The 16,010-nt window shown below is 40.4% G+C and overlaps 1 protein-coding gene across 1 annotated transcript; it reads left to right on the top strand.

Annotated features, from left to right (window-relative positions):
• Positions 1–1,017: 1,017 nt before the first annotated feature.
• LOC145411470 (E3 ubiquitin-protein ligase ZNF598) lies at positions 1,018–15,188 on the top strand. The gene is made up of 7 exons (XM_080281520.1): positions 1,018–1,227; positions 3,146–3,388; positions 4,172–4,383; positions 8,186–8,298; positions 9,723–9,894; positions 11,688–13,464; positions 14,750–15,188. The coding sequence occupies exons 1-7, from the start codon at positions 1,027–1,029 to the stop codon at positions 14,942–14,944; spliced, it is 2,913 nt and encodes a 970-aa protein (XP_080137646.1). The 5' UTR covers positions 1,018–1,026; the 3' UTR covers positions 14,945–15,188.
• The last annotated feature ends 822 nt before the right edge of the window (positions 15,189–16,010 follow it).

Below are 16,010 nucleotides of genomic sequence, written 5' to 3' on the forward strand. Positions count from 1 at the left end.
AAAGCCACCTGTAAAGGAAAGAAAAGCAATAAGAAGTGACAGGAAAGATGGGAGAAATAGGAAGAGAGGAGGACAGGCACAGAAAAAGAATGATAAAGGCTAAGGAAGAAGTAGGCAGCACTACAAGTGAGTGGAATGTTAACTCATGAGGCATATTGCATCATGTGATGTTAACTATCCGTATGGCACGTGCTTAGTGTTTTTTTTTTTTTTTAACCTTGAAACGCTCACAAGCGCAGTTGCATTAATGCATCTCTACTCTTTGAGAGTGAAAACGGGAAAGCAATCGCAGGATGCCAACCAAATAATCTCAGACTGAAAAGAAATTTTGTGAAGAAAATTATTAGGTCTGTGAGCAATAAAAATAACGTCGGACTGTCATGCTGAGGACATTAAAAAAAAAAAAAAAAAAAGTCAAATCTTATGAGTGTTGGAAAGGGGATCCAAAATATGCTTCGAATCTACTGAGCGCCCTCTATTAACTCCCCGTCAGCAGGCAAGGAGTTCCAACAAGTCAGAGTTGCCAACTCAGGGTCTTTCCGCTAGATCTAAAGATGTCCACTTCTATTCAGCAGTTAAGTAGAAGTGGGACTTGATCGCGTTGTATCTTTATCTAAGGTTTTTTATTGCTGATGGGTGTGACTGTGAGTGTGTGGCCAGATTCCTTATCTCCTCTTGTATGCTGTATGCACTTTGTAACCAATTACTGTATGTAACTATATTTGCTGAAGGAGTGTGGCAAGACCCACCACCTTTTTCTTTTTCTGTTCAATTCAGTTCAGCGATAATTTTTACCACTCAGCGACAGGTAGTCTAATTATGTTTTAGAGATGGTTTCAAAGATTTTAGCAATATCCAACAGGATTTTTAAATCAAACTACTTATTTTGAGAGAAGGGTTAGCGGTATGTGTATATTCTGGATTTGGCAACTTTGCATCAAGTCACAACGTCTATAGCCAAAAGACAACACAGGCGGCAGCGAAAAGTTACCCCGAGCCAAACTTTCATTTTCCTAACCTGAAGTAATGTCGGAAGGGAACGCACTAGCGCGGAGCGTGGGTGAACTGGGACTTGACCAGGACGAGGTGTGTGTGGTATGCTTCAGGCCGGTGGAGATATACAGTATAGGCGAGTGTGATCATCCAGTGTGCTATGAGTGTTCCACCAGGATGAGGGTTTTGTGTGCCAGAAATGAGTGTCCCATCTGCAGGAAGGATATGGCCAAGGTAAGTACTCAGTGATTTTAATATTATGCTTACACAAACACTTCCATGCGAGACATGGAAGTGTATAGGGATTTATCTTGCAATAGTAGTCTGACTTTTCATGTTCTGTACCTGTCTTGTTGCTGCCATTTAATGACGTTGATCGTGTACTGTACTACATCTAAATGGTAACTGTAAATTGACAGGTGTAAATTCAACTGAAGTCAGTATTATGTGCATTCATGTCAATCTGCCCTTGTTATGTAATAAGCAATGCTGTTACCTACCATAGTTGATAAACTACACTGGTACATACCTTATTCATGTTTTATTGTGTATAGGAGGGGGGTACATGTGTATCATTAAAGTGAGGGACAAACTGCAAGAGAGCTGCCATTAACAAATGATGAAAATGACTGGGATATGTTTTATAGTTGTACAGAATATGATACCATACTGTAATTCATTTATGAAACCCAGGTTTTGCAGAAATAAAATTTTTGTTACTGAAGATTGTATAATTCATATTTGACACCCAGATTGTGTTGAAGTGACATTTATATTACATAGGAGCACCGAGTTAGGTTTGTTGATATCGGTGGTGGTACCCTACAGAGGACTGGGTTGATTCAGACCAGATCATTTATCATCAAATTGTTCTGGTTACGTTAGGTCATGTATTAGGATTGGTTAGTAAGGATGAATAATTAGTAATGGAATGTCATGTCTATGAACCTGAATTAGCCTAATCTGAAAGTCTGACATGGTGGGTGGCTGTTTGCCACTGTGTGTAAAACTGTTGAGGTTTATAGTTGATTTCAAAATTACACAATTCCTCAACTTTTCAAAACTATCACATTAATAATTATGTTAGAGTTTGAGGAAAAAATACCGATATATATTCTATGCATGGTAGTTCTGCAGTTTCACCAGAGTGAGAGGTAAATACACCCCGTGTTTTATACAGTAGTAGTAAAAGTAAAGTAAACCTTTATGGTCGTTAACAGAAATTATTTCCTAGTGTTTTTTATGTTAATCTCATTTCAGCCGTGTACTGCAAGGGTAGAGTAATGCCTAACATGGCATGTAGCCAATTCTCTCATTTTGATGGAGGGGTCATATCTTAAAAACTGTTATTTACCAATGGAGATGAAGGTAAAAATAAGATTACAGTAATCACATAATGGACCTGTGGAAAGACCATAGTCAGTGTCAAGATGAATTTGGGCTGATAAGATTTTTTTTTTTTTTTCCAGATTTGTTTTTTATGTGAACCTTTACAGTGGATCAGGATGGCAGTCTCAATTTTTTTAGGGAATAGATAAAAATTTCAAATAATCTGATAAAAATTCATACAGTATTTAGTAAATCCATTTGTAGTGAGTTTCTATATCTGGGTGAGGTATGGAATAATTCTGGCCTTATCTTTTCTGTGGATGTTAAATAAATCCAGCCTCAGGTTTTCCTCCAAAATATGGGAGCCATAACCTTCATATGTTATATTAGCACACTTTTGATTGAACCTCAGCATTCTTCAAACTGAACCAGAGCATACCTTAGGAGGACTTAAATAAAAATGTACCGGTACCAGTAATTATCATAATAGTAAAAGCCACACTTTTTTTTACCTAATGTTAATACCAGTACACTTGTTGCAGTAGTAGTATCAAATGATATGGATATTAATAACAAAATTGACAGTGATTCGAATATTGCCAGTACCATTAATTTTTAAATTTAATTGATGATACATTGTGTTCACATAGGCTATTTAGAGATGAGATTTAGTAAATTGGGATTGGCTGTTTGGCAGAGTTCTAATGTAACAGCCACTTACGTAAAGAACAGTATGTATTCTGTCATTTTTAAATTATTATTATGCTATAGCTAGTCACAGATAATAATGTTTAGTCACTGATCTGTAATCATATTTGAACAGGTTGTATTTACCAAGACAGTAGCAACATTTGCCAGCATCAAGACACGCAATATGTTGTATGAACGCCGCTACGCCATCTTCTTCGAGACAGAGAAAGTGATGCAGGCATATGATTCACTCTTGGAACACTGTTGTCAAACCTGCCCTGAGCATCCAACCTTCCGTAACTTTAGCCAGCTTAAGGACCACATGAGGAAATACCATGAACGTTTCTACTGTGAGCTGTGTGTTGACCATTTAAAGGTAAAATCAGTTAGTTTCTGTGGGATACATTTTATAATAGTTTATTATACAGTACTGTACAAACTTTCCAATCCAGAAATCTGATTTTAAAAAAAAATGTTTTCCAAACAGTTTTTGATGCAGTGGGCATTGTTACAACATGTCCTCACTTAGTTGTTGTATAGGCCTACTGGTGCTTGAAGAAAAAAATTTGTTTGGGCATATATAAGGACAGATAATATATTATTGATACTGTACAGTGTACAGTATTTTCACCCCCATTTTTTTTTTTTTTTTTTAGTTGATGTATAGGCATTTTTGCACATTTGTAATATATATCAACAGTTCTTTACGCTGTTACATGGTTTTCCTAGCCTCACAGGCATTTTGAGGCTTATGTAGATTGGCTGACTTTTGAGGTGGAACTAAAAATTTGGAAGTCTTGAATGATAGGTTACTGAATATGTGGCCTTATTTCAACTTTTCTGTTTGCCATTATGTATTTCTGGATCTCTTTCATCTCATAAGAGGATTATTGGGGCTTGGTTGATGGTGATAGTGCTAGTGATGACTGAACTGAGTGGAAGGTGCTCAGCGTAAAGAATAGTGCAGTATTGATCAGTCATGACTTTATGTAAGTACAGTACTGTATACGTATTCTTGATACAGAACCAAATGTATAGTATCTTTATGATAATTGTACACTGTAAGCTAAGTAAACATGTATGTGTAGTATGTTTCTAGCATAGGCTAGTACCGTACAATACAATATTAATTTTATCATTATCCCTTCTCCACCTCTAGATCTTCACCCATGAACGGCGGTCATACTCACGATCGCAGCTGGCACAACATAGACGTAAAGGTGACGTTGATGACCGTAGTCATCGTGGTCATCCCCTCTGTGAGTTTTGTGATGCTCGCTTCATGGACAATGATGACCTTTTCCGACATCTACGGCGTGATCACTTCTTCTGCCATTTTTGTGATGCTGATGGCTCGCACCAGTATTATGAGTAAGCCCTGAATCACTTCACTCTGATTACATTTTTAAAGTTTAGTCTTGCTGTCTCCAGACAACTCTTCAGCTTAGGAAAGACTTAAGCAGGGGAAGTTAGATAGCCTGCATTAACCTCTTCATTTAAAAGATCCTTCCCTAGCAGAGTGAAAAATCATTTGGTATTAGCATGAATAAACATACCGTAAAACTTACATCAATGCAAGGGTTTAACTGCTGGTGTTCCTTGTCATTACTGTGACAGCATGTATCTTTATCCGTCATATCTTGGAGATGCAGTTAATAAAACTTTCAGCACCTGTTTTGTCACCCAGATGGCTGCAGTTGAAAATGTGGGCACTTTTATCAGCACATGACACCATGAATATTCAATACAGCCATACCTTCAGGTGACTGTAGAGTAACAAGACATGTGGTTTACTTTGATTGAGGACTTGTTATGTTGGGTGGTAATCACTTAATCAGCAGGTGGATGTCTGATGGTGTACAGAAATATAGCATACAGTGTGATGTATGGGCATTGCCAATACATCACACCTAAGAGACAACTGAAGGCTCATCCTGTACTGAATTGCCTCTAAGGGAAGCAGGCTGTTCATCTACCCATAAATACACTGGATAATGGTAGTCAAGTCTCGGGCTTCTACACCCCAAAGGGGGTGTAATGGGATGGGTTATCTGTTTATTGATATACAATACCACACAGCCATACCTTTCACTTATACAGTTACTCCTGAACATTTGGTGGGAAGTTTCAAAGAATTTCCCCCCCCCCCCAATGAGTGATGATTTTATGGCTTGCCACCCAGCTTGTAGTCACACATCACTCTCATGGTAGCACCTCCCAGAATTGATGGTAACCAACCATCAGGTTCCTATAGCCAGTCATCTCTTAGCTTAGAAATATAATATTAGCCTGCAGAAGTAGACGAGAAGTTGAAGAGACGAAGTACTGTACTGTGTACCTTCGGTTTGCACACACCTGAGGTGTGCTAAACACGTTTTGCATGGAAAAATGACACCTGACTCGCCTTGGTAACTGCGGAGGAAAAAACAGTTTGCGTGGGAAAATTTCAAATGTTGGCCCCATCCAATCCATGATGATATTTGAAGGTCCTCTGTGGTGAGGTAAGCCATCATGGCTGTCACGCATGCGCACTGTGGGTCCTCCTCCCTCTCCCTCTCCCCCTTGTCTCTGCCGGCCGACGTTGACCCCTGACTTCCTTGCTTGTGTACAAATCCCATGCAGTCCTAGTGTAACTGTCTCAGTGCTCTTTGATGTGTTATGACTTCTCAGTCTTCTACCATGCCTATCAGTGGTGTTAGTGAGAGGCTTGTATGCCTCTGTTGCTCAAAAGAAAAAGAGATTCTCTTTCAGCTCAAAACTAAGTAGTACATGGTTGACATTGCAAAGTACTATAATAAGCAAGTTGACATTGAGAAAGTGCCTTGAAAAGATTGAGTGTGCAGTGCAACTTGGAGGTGAAAAGGACACAGGAAGGCATTCCTTTGTATGTGTTAATGAAGACAGGAAGTGCTTCTTCAGGTTTGTCTGTGGTCAAAGGAATGCAGACATGGCAGTGGACAGTAATATCATTCAGCGAAAGGTTGTTGAAATATGTAGGACAGTTGCTTAAATTATGTGAATTGACAGTTCTCCACACCTCTCTGCTAACAAGAGTTGGTTTGCAAGATTCTGTGAGTGCAAAGAACTAAGCTATGAGAGGGTGTTGGGTGGGACACGGGCTACGGATGTGGCCTTGGCCAAGGTGTTTCCTGCCTTCTTTAAGAAGGTGGTAGAGGATGATGGTTACAGATTAGACCAGGTACTCAATATGGATGAGACTGATGTATTTTGGACGTCTTCTCTCTTCCAGCTTCCTGACAAAAGTGGATACCTAACACATGGGTACAAGGCCTTCAAAGAGGATTTTACTGTATAGTTTGCATGTAACACCACAGGCAAATATATGGTAAAGGCTTTGGCTATTTATAAGTTTGCATGGCTGAGGAGATTGTGGCATAATTTGGTAGAACGGTTTGTTGTTTACTGGATGCATAATTCCAGGGGGATGGGCAATGTCATCGTTGGCACAAGAATGGTTTGACGATTGTTTTCCCCACCGCTGAGAGGCACTGCAGAGAGAAAAATCTGTTTTTTAAAAAGTGGTCATAGTTCTGGATCATTGTCCTAGCCTCCCACAATATTTCCTGCCACCCAACACCACTAGTGTTGTACAACGTGAAACTGTGAAAATGGTGGCTGAGTTGGCCGGACTGGGCAGGCCACGAGGTTGACTTACCAACACCCCCAGCAGCAAACCCGCAAACATTAACAACACAGTCTAGAAGGCGTTTAATGTTAAGGATGCAATCTTCATGGTGGGGTTAGGGTTGCAAGAGGCAGACCATAAATGACCTGGGAGGAGGTCATAGAATGTGACCTCAGTGATTGAATTGGACGACTACCAGAGATCGAGCAGCAAGGAACACTGCCATTAGGTTACCAAGACATATGCATGCATGTTGGAGCCTTCATAAACAAGTGGATTAATGAATCAAATAAAAAAAATCATTGCTGCCTGGGATGGTATTGGCAAGGAGGCTATCCAGTATGGTTGGTAAAAGCTGCTACATCATGCTCACACCAATGCGTCAGCAGCACCAACACAGCAGAGATGTCCCAGGAAGTGTCAGGGGAGGGCTTTGCCTCTTCACTCATGATGACATCCTTCAGTTAATCGACGCTGCTGCAGGGATGACGATCAACTGCCTCATTGTGGAGGTTGAGGTGAAGGAACACGTGGCACCTGAGGCCACACGACAGGGATCAGCAACAACTAAGCCAGATGTTTGGAAGTGCTGATCAACTCAAGGATGCTGTAATGATGGTGTTCAGAACACACAGAAGCTGCAGTCTGTCCAGAGTGCAATTGACATCTTGTGGTAGCAGAGGGAGCGGTTTGTGAAGAAAACCCTCATCACCACCTACCTTGCCCCAGCCTCGATGCCTGCCCTGCCATATCAGTCTCCCCAGCCTAGCACATCTGCAGCACCTGACTCCTCATCTCCTGCCAGTGATGAAGGGGGGGGGGAGTGACTTTGAGGGGTTCCAGGCCTGGCCTCAGCCCTAGAGGGGTTAGAGACACTGCTCATTCCCCATCTTATAGCCCCTCAACCTCGGATGCACCCCTTTCCTACACTCAGATGTCTCTGTGTCTTCTATCATGATAAGTAATCACCACTTATTTATATTTTGTACACTCTAATTAATGCTTTTTTTATGGCCAGTGTTATTCCTGCTGTACTCACACAGTTGCAAGCGCTGGTTCGAATCCCTGCAATTCTCCTTACGTGTCAAGTGGGGTTGGTGGAGGATTAGTGCCCCTCCCTGTAAAACAATTAACTCTAAGCCCTTGGCCAGTCCGTTTGGGATACATGGCGTCTGGCAATGAGTGAATGAATGAATGATCAGGAGGGGGTAAAAATTTTAAGTACCAAAGGAAGGAGTTGGGGAAAATTTTGGGGATTCATCATACCAGTTACCTATATAACATTCCTCCTTAAATGGAGAGTATCCTTATTTCTCATTCCTCCCCAACTGGAGTGCATCCTTGTTTCTCATTCCTCCCCAAATGGATAGCATCGTTATTTCTCATACCCTTATATAGCATGCTTCATGTTGCTGTGACAAAAATATTTCATGGAAAACCTTCTATCACTGCATCAGCTGTTGGGGATGTCAGTGGAATTTTATCGTCATAGTACCAAAACTCAGTGTGATATCCAACTTTCCACAGTGACTACAATGCTTTGCGTGCTCACTTTCGTACTGACCACTACCTGTGTGAGGAGGGCGATTGCCGGGAGGAACGCTTTACATCAGTCTTCCGCACAAAGCTTGATCTCCAAGGTAGGGGATAGTATGGTCATTTTTTATCCATTGTATTCAGGTCATATCCTTTTTAGATTGTTATATTCTGCAGCCAGTAGAGTGTAAGGTACAGATAGCTATGTTTACACTTCATTGTGTATCTCTGTGTTTGAGGGTTGGGTGAAATTAAAAACAGCTTATGTTTGCATACTAGATGAGTGAAAATGCTCAGACAAACAACTTTGCCTAAGGAGTGCAAACCACCCATTTTTTCCCACGTGAGCTATAGCAATGGCAAATTCAGCCACTAATCAGAATAGCATCCCTGACACAACTCATGTGCCTCATGGAAATTCCAACATGGTGTTTGAATGGGGATGTTCTGTTTAAAATCTTAGCACTGGGTTCACTGAGATTTCATGGTACTTTGGAGAACTCAGCATTTTATGTCTGCAGTGGCCCTCAAGTCAAAGTGTGCCATAAGTCCCCTAAATGTGATCTGAACATTACAGTTCCGAACAACAGTTAATATTTTCTAACTCTGTACTGACAAAAATTGAGTTATATTTGTGAACAGCAATATAAAGTCAACGAGTACTTCCAAAGTCAGCGAGTACTTCCAGTAGTTAATTACTGCTTTCATGGTAACAATTCGTAATGTGCCATCTCATCCTCATGTATCCTTTAATTTTCTTCAGTGTGTGGTTTAGTTATTCTTCTTCTTTCAGTATCCCTGGAGTTTCTTTCTCTCAGGATTTAACTATGGAGGATTGCATTACCTTCTTGCAAAAAATTTTATCTAAGAGTAATAATGGGTAACTAGATTTTTTTTTTTTTTTTTTTTTTTTTTTTTCCCCCAGCTCCATTTCCAGTTTTTGTTGATGCAACAAATGCTGAAAGTTTTTAGTAAACAATTTCATCTCTCAAACGCCGTTTTTTTTTTTTTTTTTTGCACAGTGGATCAAACTTCACGTGACCTTATTAAGTCGGCATTCCTCTAAAACCTAAGTCCAGTAGAAGCCAAATCCATGCAATAGTTTCAGAGTTATGGGCCTTTGTATTGGAATTATCGGCATCGCAGCGAAATTACTGCATTTTACCCTATATCTTTTGTACTTGGGGGGGAAGGGATATTGTCAGGAGGGCCAAAATATGGACTTGAGGAGCTTTCCCCCCCCCCCCCTAAATAACACTGATTCTTATGGACGTTTGAGTGATTCTGTGTATGCTTTTTTTTTTCTCTCCCGTTTCTTAGTCACACAAGCGGAGGGACTACTGTTTTGTGGTGTAGGTGTAATCCATAAAAAATTTGCTTTGTTGTCCTAGCTCATGCTGGATTTGTGAAAAGAATAATGCCATACCCGGTATGTTTATAAAACCTGTCTGATTATATGTAGTGCAAGAAAGGTTTATGCCATATTCCCAGTGTGACTCGACTTGGTTGTTTTGCTTATCGCCTACAGCCCACTGCACCCAACAGCACAGTCAGAACCTAAGTAAGCAGGCGGCGAGGCAAGCACGGACAGTTGACATAGAGTTCACCGTCAACCACCGCCAGCAGGATAGCAGGCAGGATGACCGAGGAGGAAGAGGTGGCCGGGGTGGTAGAGGAGGCAGACCAGGCCGGGGGGGCAGGTGGGTGTTTACTCTCATTTGATTGTATAGTGATAGATATTTGTACTGTACAAACACCCAAAGAAGTGAAGACCCGATTCCCAGTACCTTTTGCTCAGGAAGTGGTATCTGGCAACTGCCACACCCTACTTATACAGTATTTCCTACATTGCGCACCGGAAAGAACAGTATTTAGGCAAAGAACTCCAGAAAGCAATATACAGTATGTGTTTTTACCATGTATATCTCGCATTATGAAAAAGGAAACCAAAGTTGAGGTTTAGCCGCATGAAAGAACATGAAACGCACTCCCTATCGCTCAATGGTTTCAGGGTTAAAATGCTGAGAAACTCTCATAATACTTATTTTACATCCTAAATAAACAATCCTGAAGTTGTCCTATAAAATAAAACCCACAGACAATGGTAATATTGAAATCATGAGTGCAATCAAATCAGGAAAATAAGCATCTAAAAATATATTACTATCCACGTTTAATTCTCAGTGTGAGAGGATATTTACGCGGGAAAACCTGTGAGCGCTGTAAGCAAGATGGATCTTCAAGATGATACTACAGCCTGTAAGTGCAAGCTGATTATTGCTCTTTATTTAGGAAATATTCCAGCAAGACAGATAACCTGGCAGCTTAACATCAAGAAGACGACAGTTAGTGGATAGATAAGCGATATATAGAGAGGTAGAACATAGAAAATTTGCCAAGTGGAGCCCCTTGTACCACAAGACCAAGACAGACAGATTATTGCATGTGCCCAAGAACAACCCTTAACCACCTCGTGCTATCAAGACCCAGATCAGTCTGCCAGTATTCAGTGAAGTTGTTGAAACCAGTACAGTTACTAGGGGAAAATTAGTAATTTTTATTCACACAATGAAAATCCATCATGTAATAAAATATGCAGGGCACTGGGCAGTTTCATGAAAGAAGTAAAGAGGGAGAGGATGATAGTCAAAAGCAAGAGTGCGATCATGAAGAGAACTAAAGATGAAAAGGATTGTTTAAAAAAAGGGAGGGGGGATTGTGACACACACATACACACACATCCAAGGCATGATAATGACTGAATGATGCAAGGGCTGGCATGCGATGTTGCCATAGGAAAATTTTAGAAATCAGCTAGATTGGTCTCAAAAGTAGTAAAAATCTGCCAGACTGAGGGAAATTAAAGAAAAAGATGCAAGATAGGACTTTAAAAGTTTGCTAGATATACAGAAAATATATAATTTTTTACCAGCAGGATTGTTTTTAAAACCTCTACATTTAGCGGGAATATTGCTACATTGGTAACACTGCTGGCATGAGTCGTCATAATGAGTGGAAATGTGCCACACGTTATTCATTTAATTTTTGTTATTGACCTAAAAAGAAAAAGCTACTCAACTAATATTTTTGCAAGTTTATTTTTTTTTTTTACACTATAAATAATGTTTACAGGGCAGGCAAAGACTGTTTCCATCTCCTAACTCCCAATCAAGTGAACATTGCCAGACCCAGGGAGTTTTGTCTGAATCTTAAAGAAAGCAAGTCATCACTTGTTTGGGCAAACGTTTTTAGATTTTACATGCCGTAGCAATATTGGTTCCGTATGATTTCATGTTAAATCGCCATTAATGTGAGTGTCACAATATGAAAACCTTAACAAAACATTTTAGTATTGGTACTGGTACATTTCCTTTCAAAAATGCTGTGTATAGATACTGTTGCTTTGCCTAGTGTTCACTGTAGTTGTGAGGCTGCCATTTTGTAATTGTTACCACATATTGGAACTGTTTGCAAAATTTGATTTTGTTTCCAGGAGAGAACGTGAGAGAGACTATGAAGATGTGAGGACACCGGATGAGGTTGACAGCAGAGCTCCACCACCCCAGCATTCCATTGACATTAACTGTGTCCAGGACTTCCCTTCTCTGAACAGTACTGGGGGTGGGGCAGGTGGGGAGGCAGCTGGGAGTAGTGGAGGTGTGGCAAAATCAATGGCAACCCACCTGGCACAGCAGAATAGGTTTACAATCAGGGCACGAGGGGGTGGGAATCTTAGTGAAGAGGAATTTCCATCTTTAGGGTCAACTAGTGTGACTGTGAGTGCAGCCTCTGCTCCCCCCACACAGTCTCCAACTTCCCCCACCACTTCAGTTCATTTGAAAGTCAACACCAAAAAAGCACCTAGGGACTCTCAAGGTCCCAGGAGCAGCAATGTATCTATACAGTACAATCGTACAGTCCCAACCACAGTCACTGAAGCCAAAACTACTGGCACCTCTGAAGTTCCAGCTAGCGGTAGTAGACCATCAGGACCCCAGATTGGTGCTATCTCTCACAGCAGCAATATTACACTTCAGAGTACAGCCAATGGTAGGGGCAAAGAGAAGTCATCTGAAGATTTTCCAGCTCTTTCAGCTCCCTCTAAACCAATGAACTCAAGTCTGGGGTGGGGAACAAGTCAGGCTTCCAACAGTGCACCAGTAAAAACTAAAACTGTCACTAATGACTTTCCTCTGTTAAGCCCCTCATTAGGGACCCCATCAGTATCATCTGCAAAATCTGGTAAGAAGTTTAATGTTAAAGAAAAGGATTTTCCATCCCTGACTCCAAAAACAGAAAGTCAGTCTCATATGCAGAATTACCATGGTCGCTCCAGTGTCACTATACCAGTAAGCAATGCATGGACTAATATGGTAGATCATGTGCCTAAGCCCTCAGAACCAAATGAAAATTCTGCTGGTGGGTCAAAGGGCAAAAAGAAAAAGAAAGATTCCAATAAAAGTGCCTCATTAGAAAGTGCTAATAGTTGTGGAAACTCTGTTTCAGGGAATTCAATATCAAATGGTGTATCAAAATCCAAACCTGGACCCAAGAAAAAGCCTCCAGGTTTACATAACATATTTGATGATAGTGATGAAGAGGGGCCACAGCTTGACCTCAGTAAAGGAAAATTAGGAGAGTATGAGTCAGTGGCTCCAGTTGCTAGCTCCAACCTAAAATTAATAACTCCAGATATGATTACTGAGAGAAAGAAGTCAGAACTGAAAATTGGCACCTTGAAAAGCCCATCAGCTGCACCACCTGTAATGGACAGTGATGAGGCATTTCCCTCTTTAGGAGCCTCAAGCAGTCCATCTCTCCATTCTTCCACAAACTGGACATCCCCTGTCAGGAAGTCAGCACCTCCTGGATTCTCAGGAAAACCAAAGGTTCCCCCTGGCTTCAGTGCCACAGACATGACATTCACCAGTAGCTCTGGGGAAAAATTTGCTATTTCTCCAACTTCTGAGGGAGGAACTTCCCCTAGTGCTGTTTCTAACAGGCAAAGCACAACTTTACCATCCTATAATTTCATGCTGCCACAAGATTTTGAGATGAGGAATAATATGTTAATAACCACCATTAAAGATGAATGCTGTGGAGATGATGATAAATTTAGTCAGTTCAGACAACTTGCAAATCAGCTAAGGAGTGGAGAACTTTCTGGACAAGCCTACTATGAACAATGTCGCAGTGTTATGGGCAAGGCAACATTCCTCAAGATCCTGCCAGAGCTTCTTGTCCTTCTTCCTGATATCAGGAAACAGCAGGTAAGGTCAATGAAAGATTTTTTATAAAAGTAATTTCTTTCATCACCTTAGCTAAATTAAATCCAGACTCTTTGATGAAAAGCTAATACCTGTATTGCAATGTCCATTATTATTTTGCTTGGGAGTTGTAAGAGAAGGATTGGTCATGGTGGAAGTGGTTTTGGTAATTATTATTCTGTGATGAGAGAGATGGGCTGGTCATGTTGGAAATGGTTTTGGTGTTGATTACTGTGTTGTCAGTGATATTTTTTTCTCTTTCTCTTATCTATCTATCTATCTATCTATCTATATAGTTTGTATGTGTGTGTGTGTGTGTGTGTGTGTGTGTGTGTGTGTGTGTGTGTGTACTATGTATATATATAAACCAGTACCCTGTCCCTACTGCAGGTGGGAAAAGGGGTTGAGGTGATAATGATGATTCTTTGAAAAATAAATGCTTCATTTTTTTGTAAATCTCATTCATACTGCCAGCAAAGCTGCATCTTCAGTACATAGACTAGACAGTATCCATCCATCCATCATCCAATCCTACATTGCCCCATGAGGAGCGTAGGAGCTCGGGGCTAGGCAGTTGGTCCCAACATTTAAGATGAGAGTGATCCTTCCTGTTAATTCACCCCCCAACCTCTGTTTCATGGCATGATGCTGGTCACAGGGTCGATGAATTCGCATGTGCGATTATGTAATGCCACCAGAGGAAATAGACATGTCATAAATAAATGTACTGTTCTTTACATAAGGCTTGTTTGTTCAAGATTATCAATCTGAACTTTTATTCCCACCTAAAGATATTATCCAGTGAGAAAGGAAAGGGAAAGGATGGTAGAATGTGAGGTGTCAAAATCATGCCCAGCAAAATAGGCCAGATGCTCCTTCACTTTCCATTCAAGCCCTGAGAACCCTCACTTTCCATTCAAGCCCTGAGAATCCTAGCTGTACCTCACAGCCCAAACCATCTTAATATATGTGTGTGTGTGTGTGTGTGTGTGTGTATCATCTCATCTCATCTCAGCCGTTTGAGTGTCCACTGCAGGACCGGCCTATTCCTACCGAAGTGGGGACGATACAGCCGATCTGTCTCTACCAAGTGGCTTAGGCTGTCTAGTAGAGATTGTATGTAGGGTGGGAAGTGCTTGTAAGTGTAATTGTAGTGTTGGAGTGGCTTTGGATGTGTGTGTCTGTGTATATATATATATATATATATATATACATATATACACAGTATATACCCAGTGTTAGGTGGGGTAATTTTTTGGATGTTAACATTTTTTTACTGTGTTCACAGGAAGTACTGGGAGCATATAGAAAGATTGATGGTGGGCGGGGATGCGTTTCCCTCTTCGCAGTTTGTGCAGTGTGCCGGCAAGTGCTCTCACAGGATGACTTTCGACATCACATGGATCTCCATGATAATCCTCCTCCGAATGCTGTTGACTTCCCTTCCCTTGCTCAGGTCTCATCACACATACTTCGAAAGTGAGACAGTGGCAACAAAGGACCGCATTTTAACTGATTACAGTACTAGAGCTGAAGGATGGTATGAAGGAATAAGTGTTTGAAAGTAAAAAGGGTTCTAATATGTGAAGACTTTGTGTAAGGTATGGCAGTTATGAGGGCAGTAGGACATTAATGAGGGCAGTAGGACAGTACTTCATGAAGGAAAAAAAATATGGGGGTAATCATAAGACAGTGTGGAGAGAAATCATTTTCAGTGAACTTGTGCATTGGACAGTTTCAGTGCACAAACATTTTTTATGATGAACACTCATTCATGATAGTCGATAGACATCAGGTTTCATCTTCTTCATCTTTTTTTTTTTTCTTTCTTTTTCTTTTTTTGTTACTAAAACTTTCCACCATAGGATTTGAATTATTGTTTATTGGTGGTCATGGGATAGTGCTGTAAAAACATAGTACTGTAAATAACTGCTCTGGCTTAAAGTGCTTAGCATGTAATGATGGGATGGAACATCTTCTGTTCATGAAATTAATTTATAATTAAGAGAACACCTTGAATTGTTCTGAGAAGAAAAAAAGTCCTTAAATAATGAGACTTTAGTTTATGTGTGACATTATGCAGTTACTGTTCTGTGACAACTATTTTTTATTCATTTTAAGAATTGATATACATTAGATGATGGTTTTGAGCTTGTTGATGGGAAGCTTGTTTAAAAAAACACAGTGTATAGTAAGTCCTCATTATATTGCCTTAGCCCCACATTTAATTATATAAAGATTGCTTATTAAATTTCCATTGCTACTGTTAAAGCTGGTATACCAGTTTATAGTACTGGTTTTGTGAAAAGTAGTGATATTTTTATAACACATCCCAGACATATTTCAAAGACTCACTATGATTAGATGGGATAAGCAAGCGGAATCATGGCTTCTTTCAATTCCTTAACAGTCCTGGTTACAGTACTGTAAGTGTGGTATCCCCAAGAGAACTCCAAACCTCCAGTCTTGAGGCTTTCTGCTGGAAGCAAAGCTTTAGTCTTTCAATTGTGTGTGTTCAGGGTTAGGAAAGTTTACCTCGTATTCCATAT

Source organism: Coenobita brevimanus, chromosome 89 (assembly GCF_032717465.1).
Source record: "Coenobita brevimanus isolate Jiangsu-jjx chromosome 89, ASM3271746v2, whole genome shotgun sequence".
In the NCBI taxonomy this organism is placed as follows: domain Eukaryota; kingdom Metazoa; phylum Arthropoda; class Malacostraca; order Decapoda; family Coenobitidae; genus Coenobita; species Coenobita brevimanus.

What these genes read in the sequence shown, in the direction of transcription:
- LOC145411470 (XM_080281520.1), top strand. Translation starts at nt 1,027, where the DNA reads ATGTCGGAAGGGAACGCACTAGCGCGGAGCGTGGGTGAACTGGGACTT. An exon ending in CACAAAGCTTGATCTCCAAG is followed by an intron (nt 8,299 to 9,722) that starts GTAGGGGATAGT and finishes TATCGCCTACAG; the next exon opens with CCCACTGCACCCAACAGCAC. An exon ending in CTGATATCAGGAAACAGCAG is followed by an intron (nt 13,465 to 14,749) that starts GTAAGGTCAATG and finishes CTGTGTTCACAG; the next exon opens with GAAGTACTGGGAGCATATAG.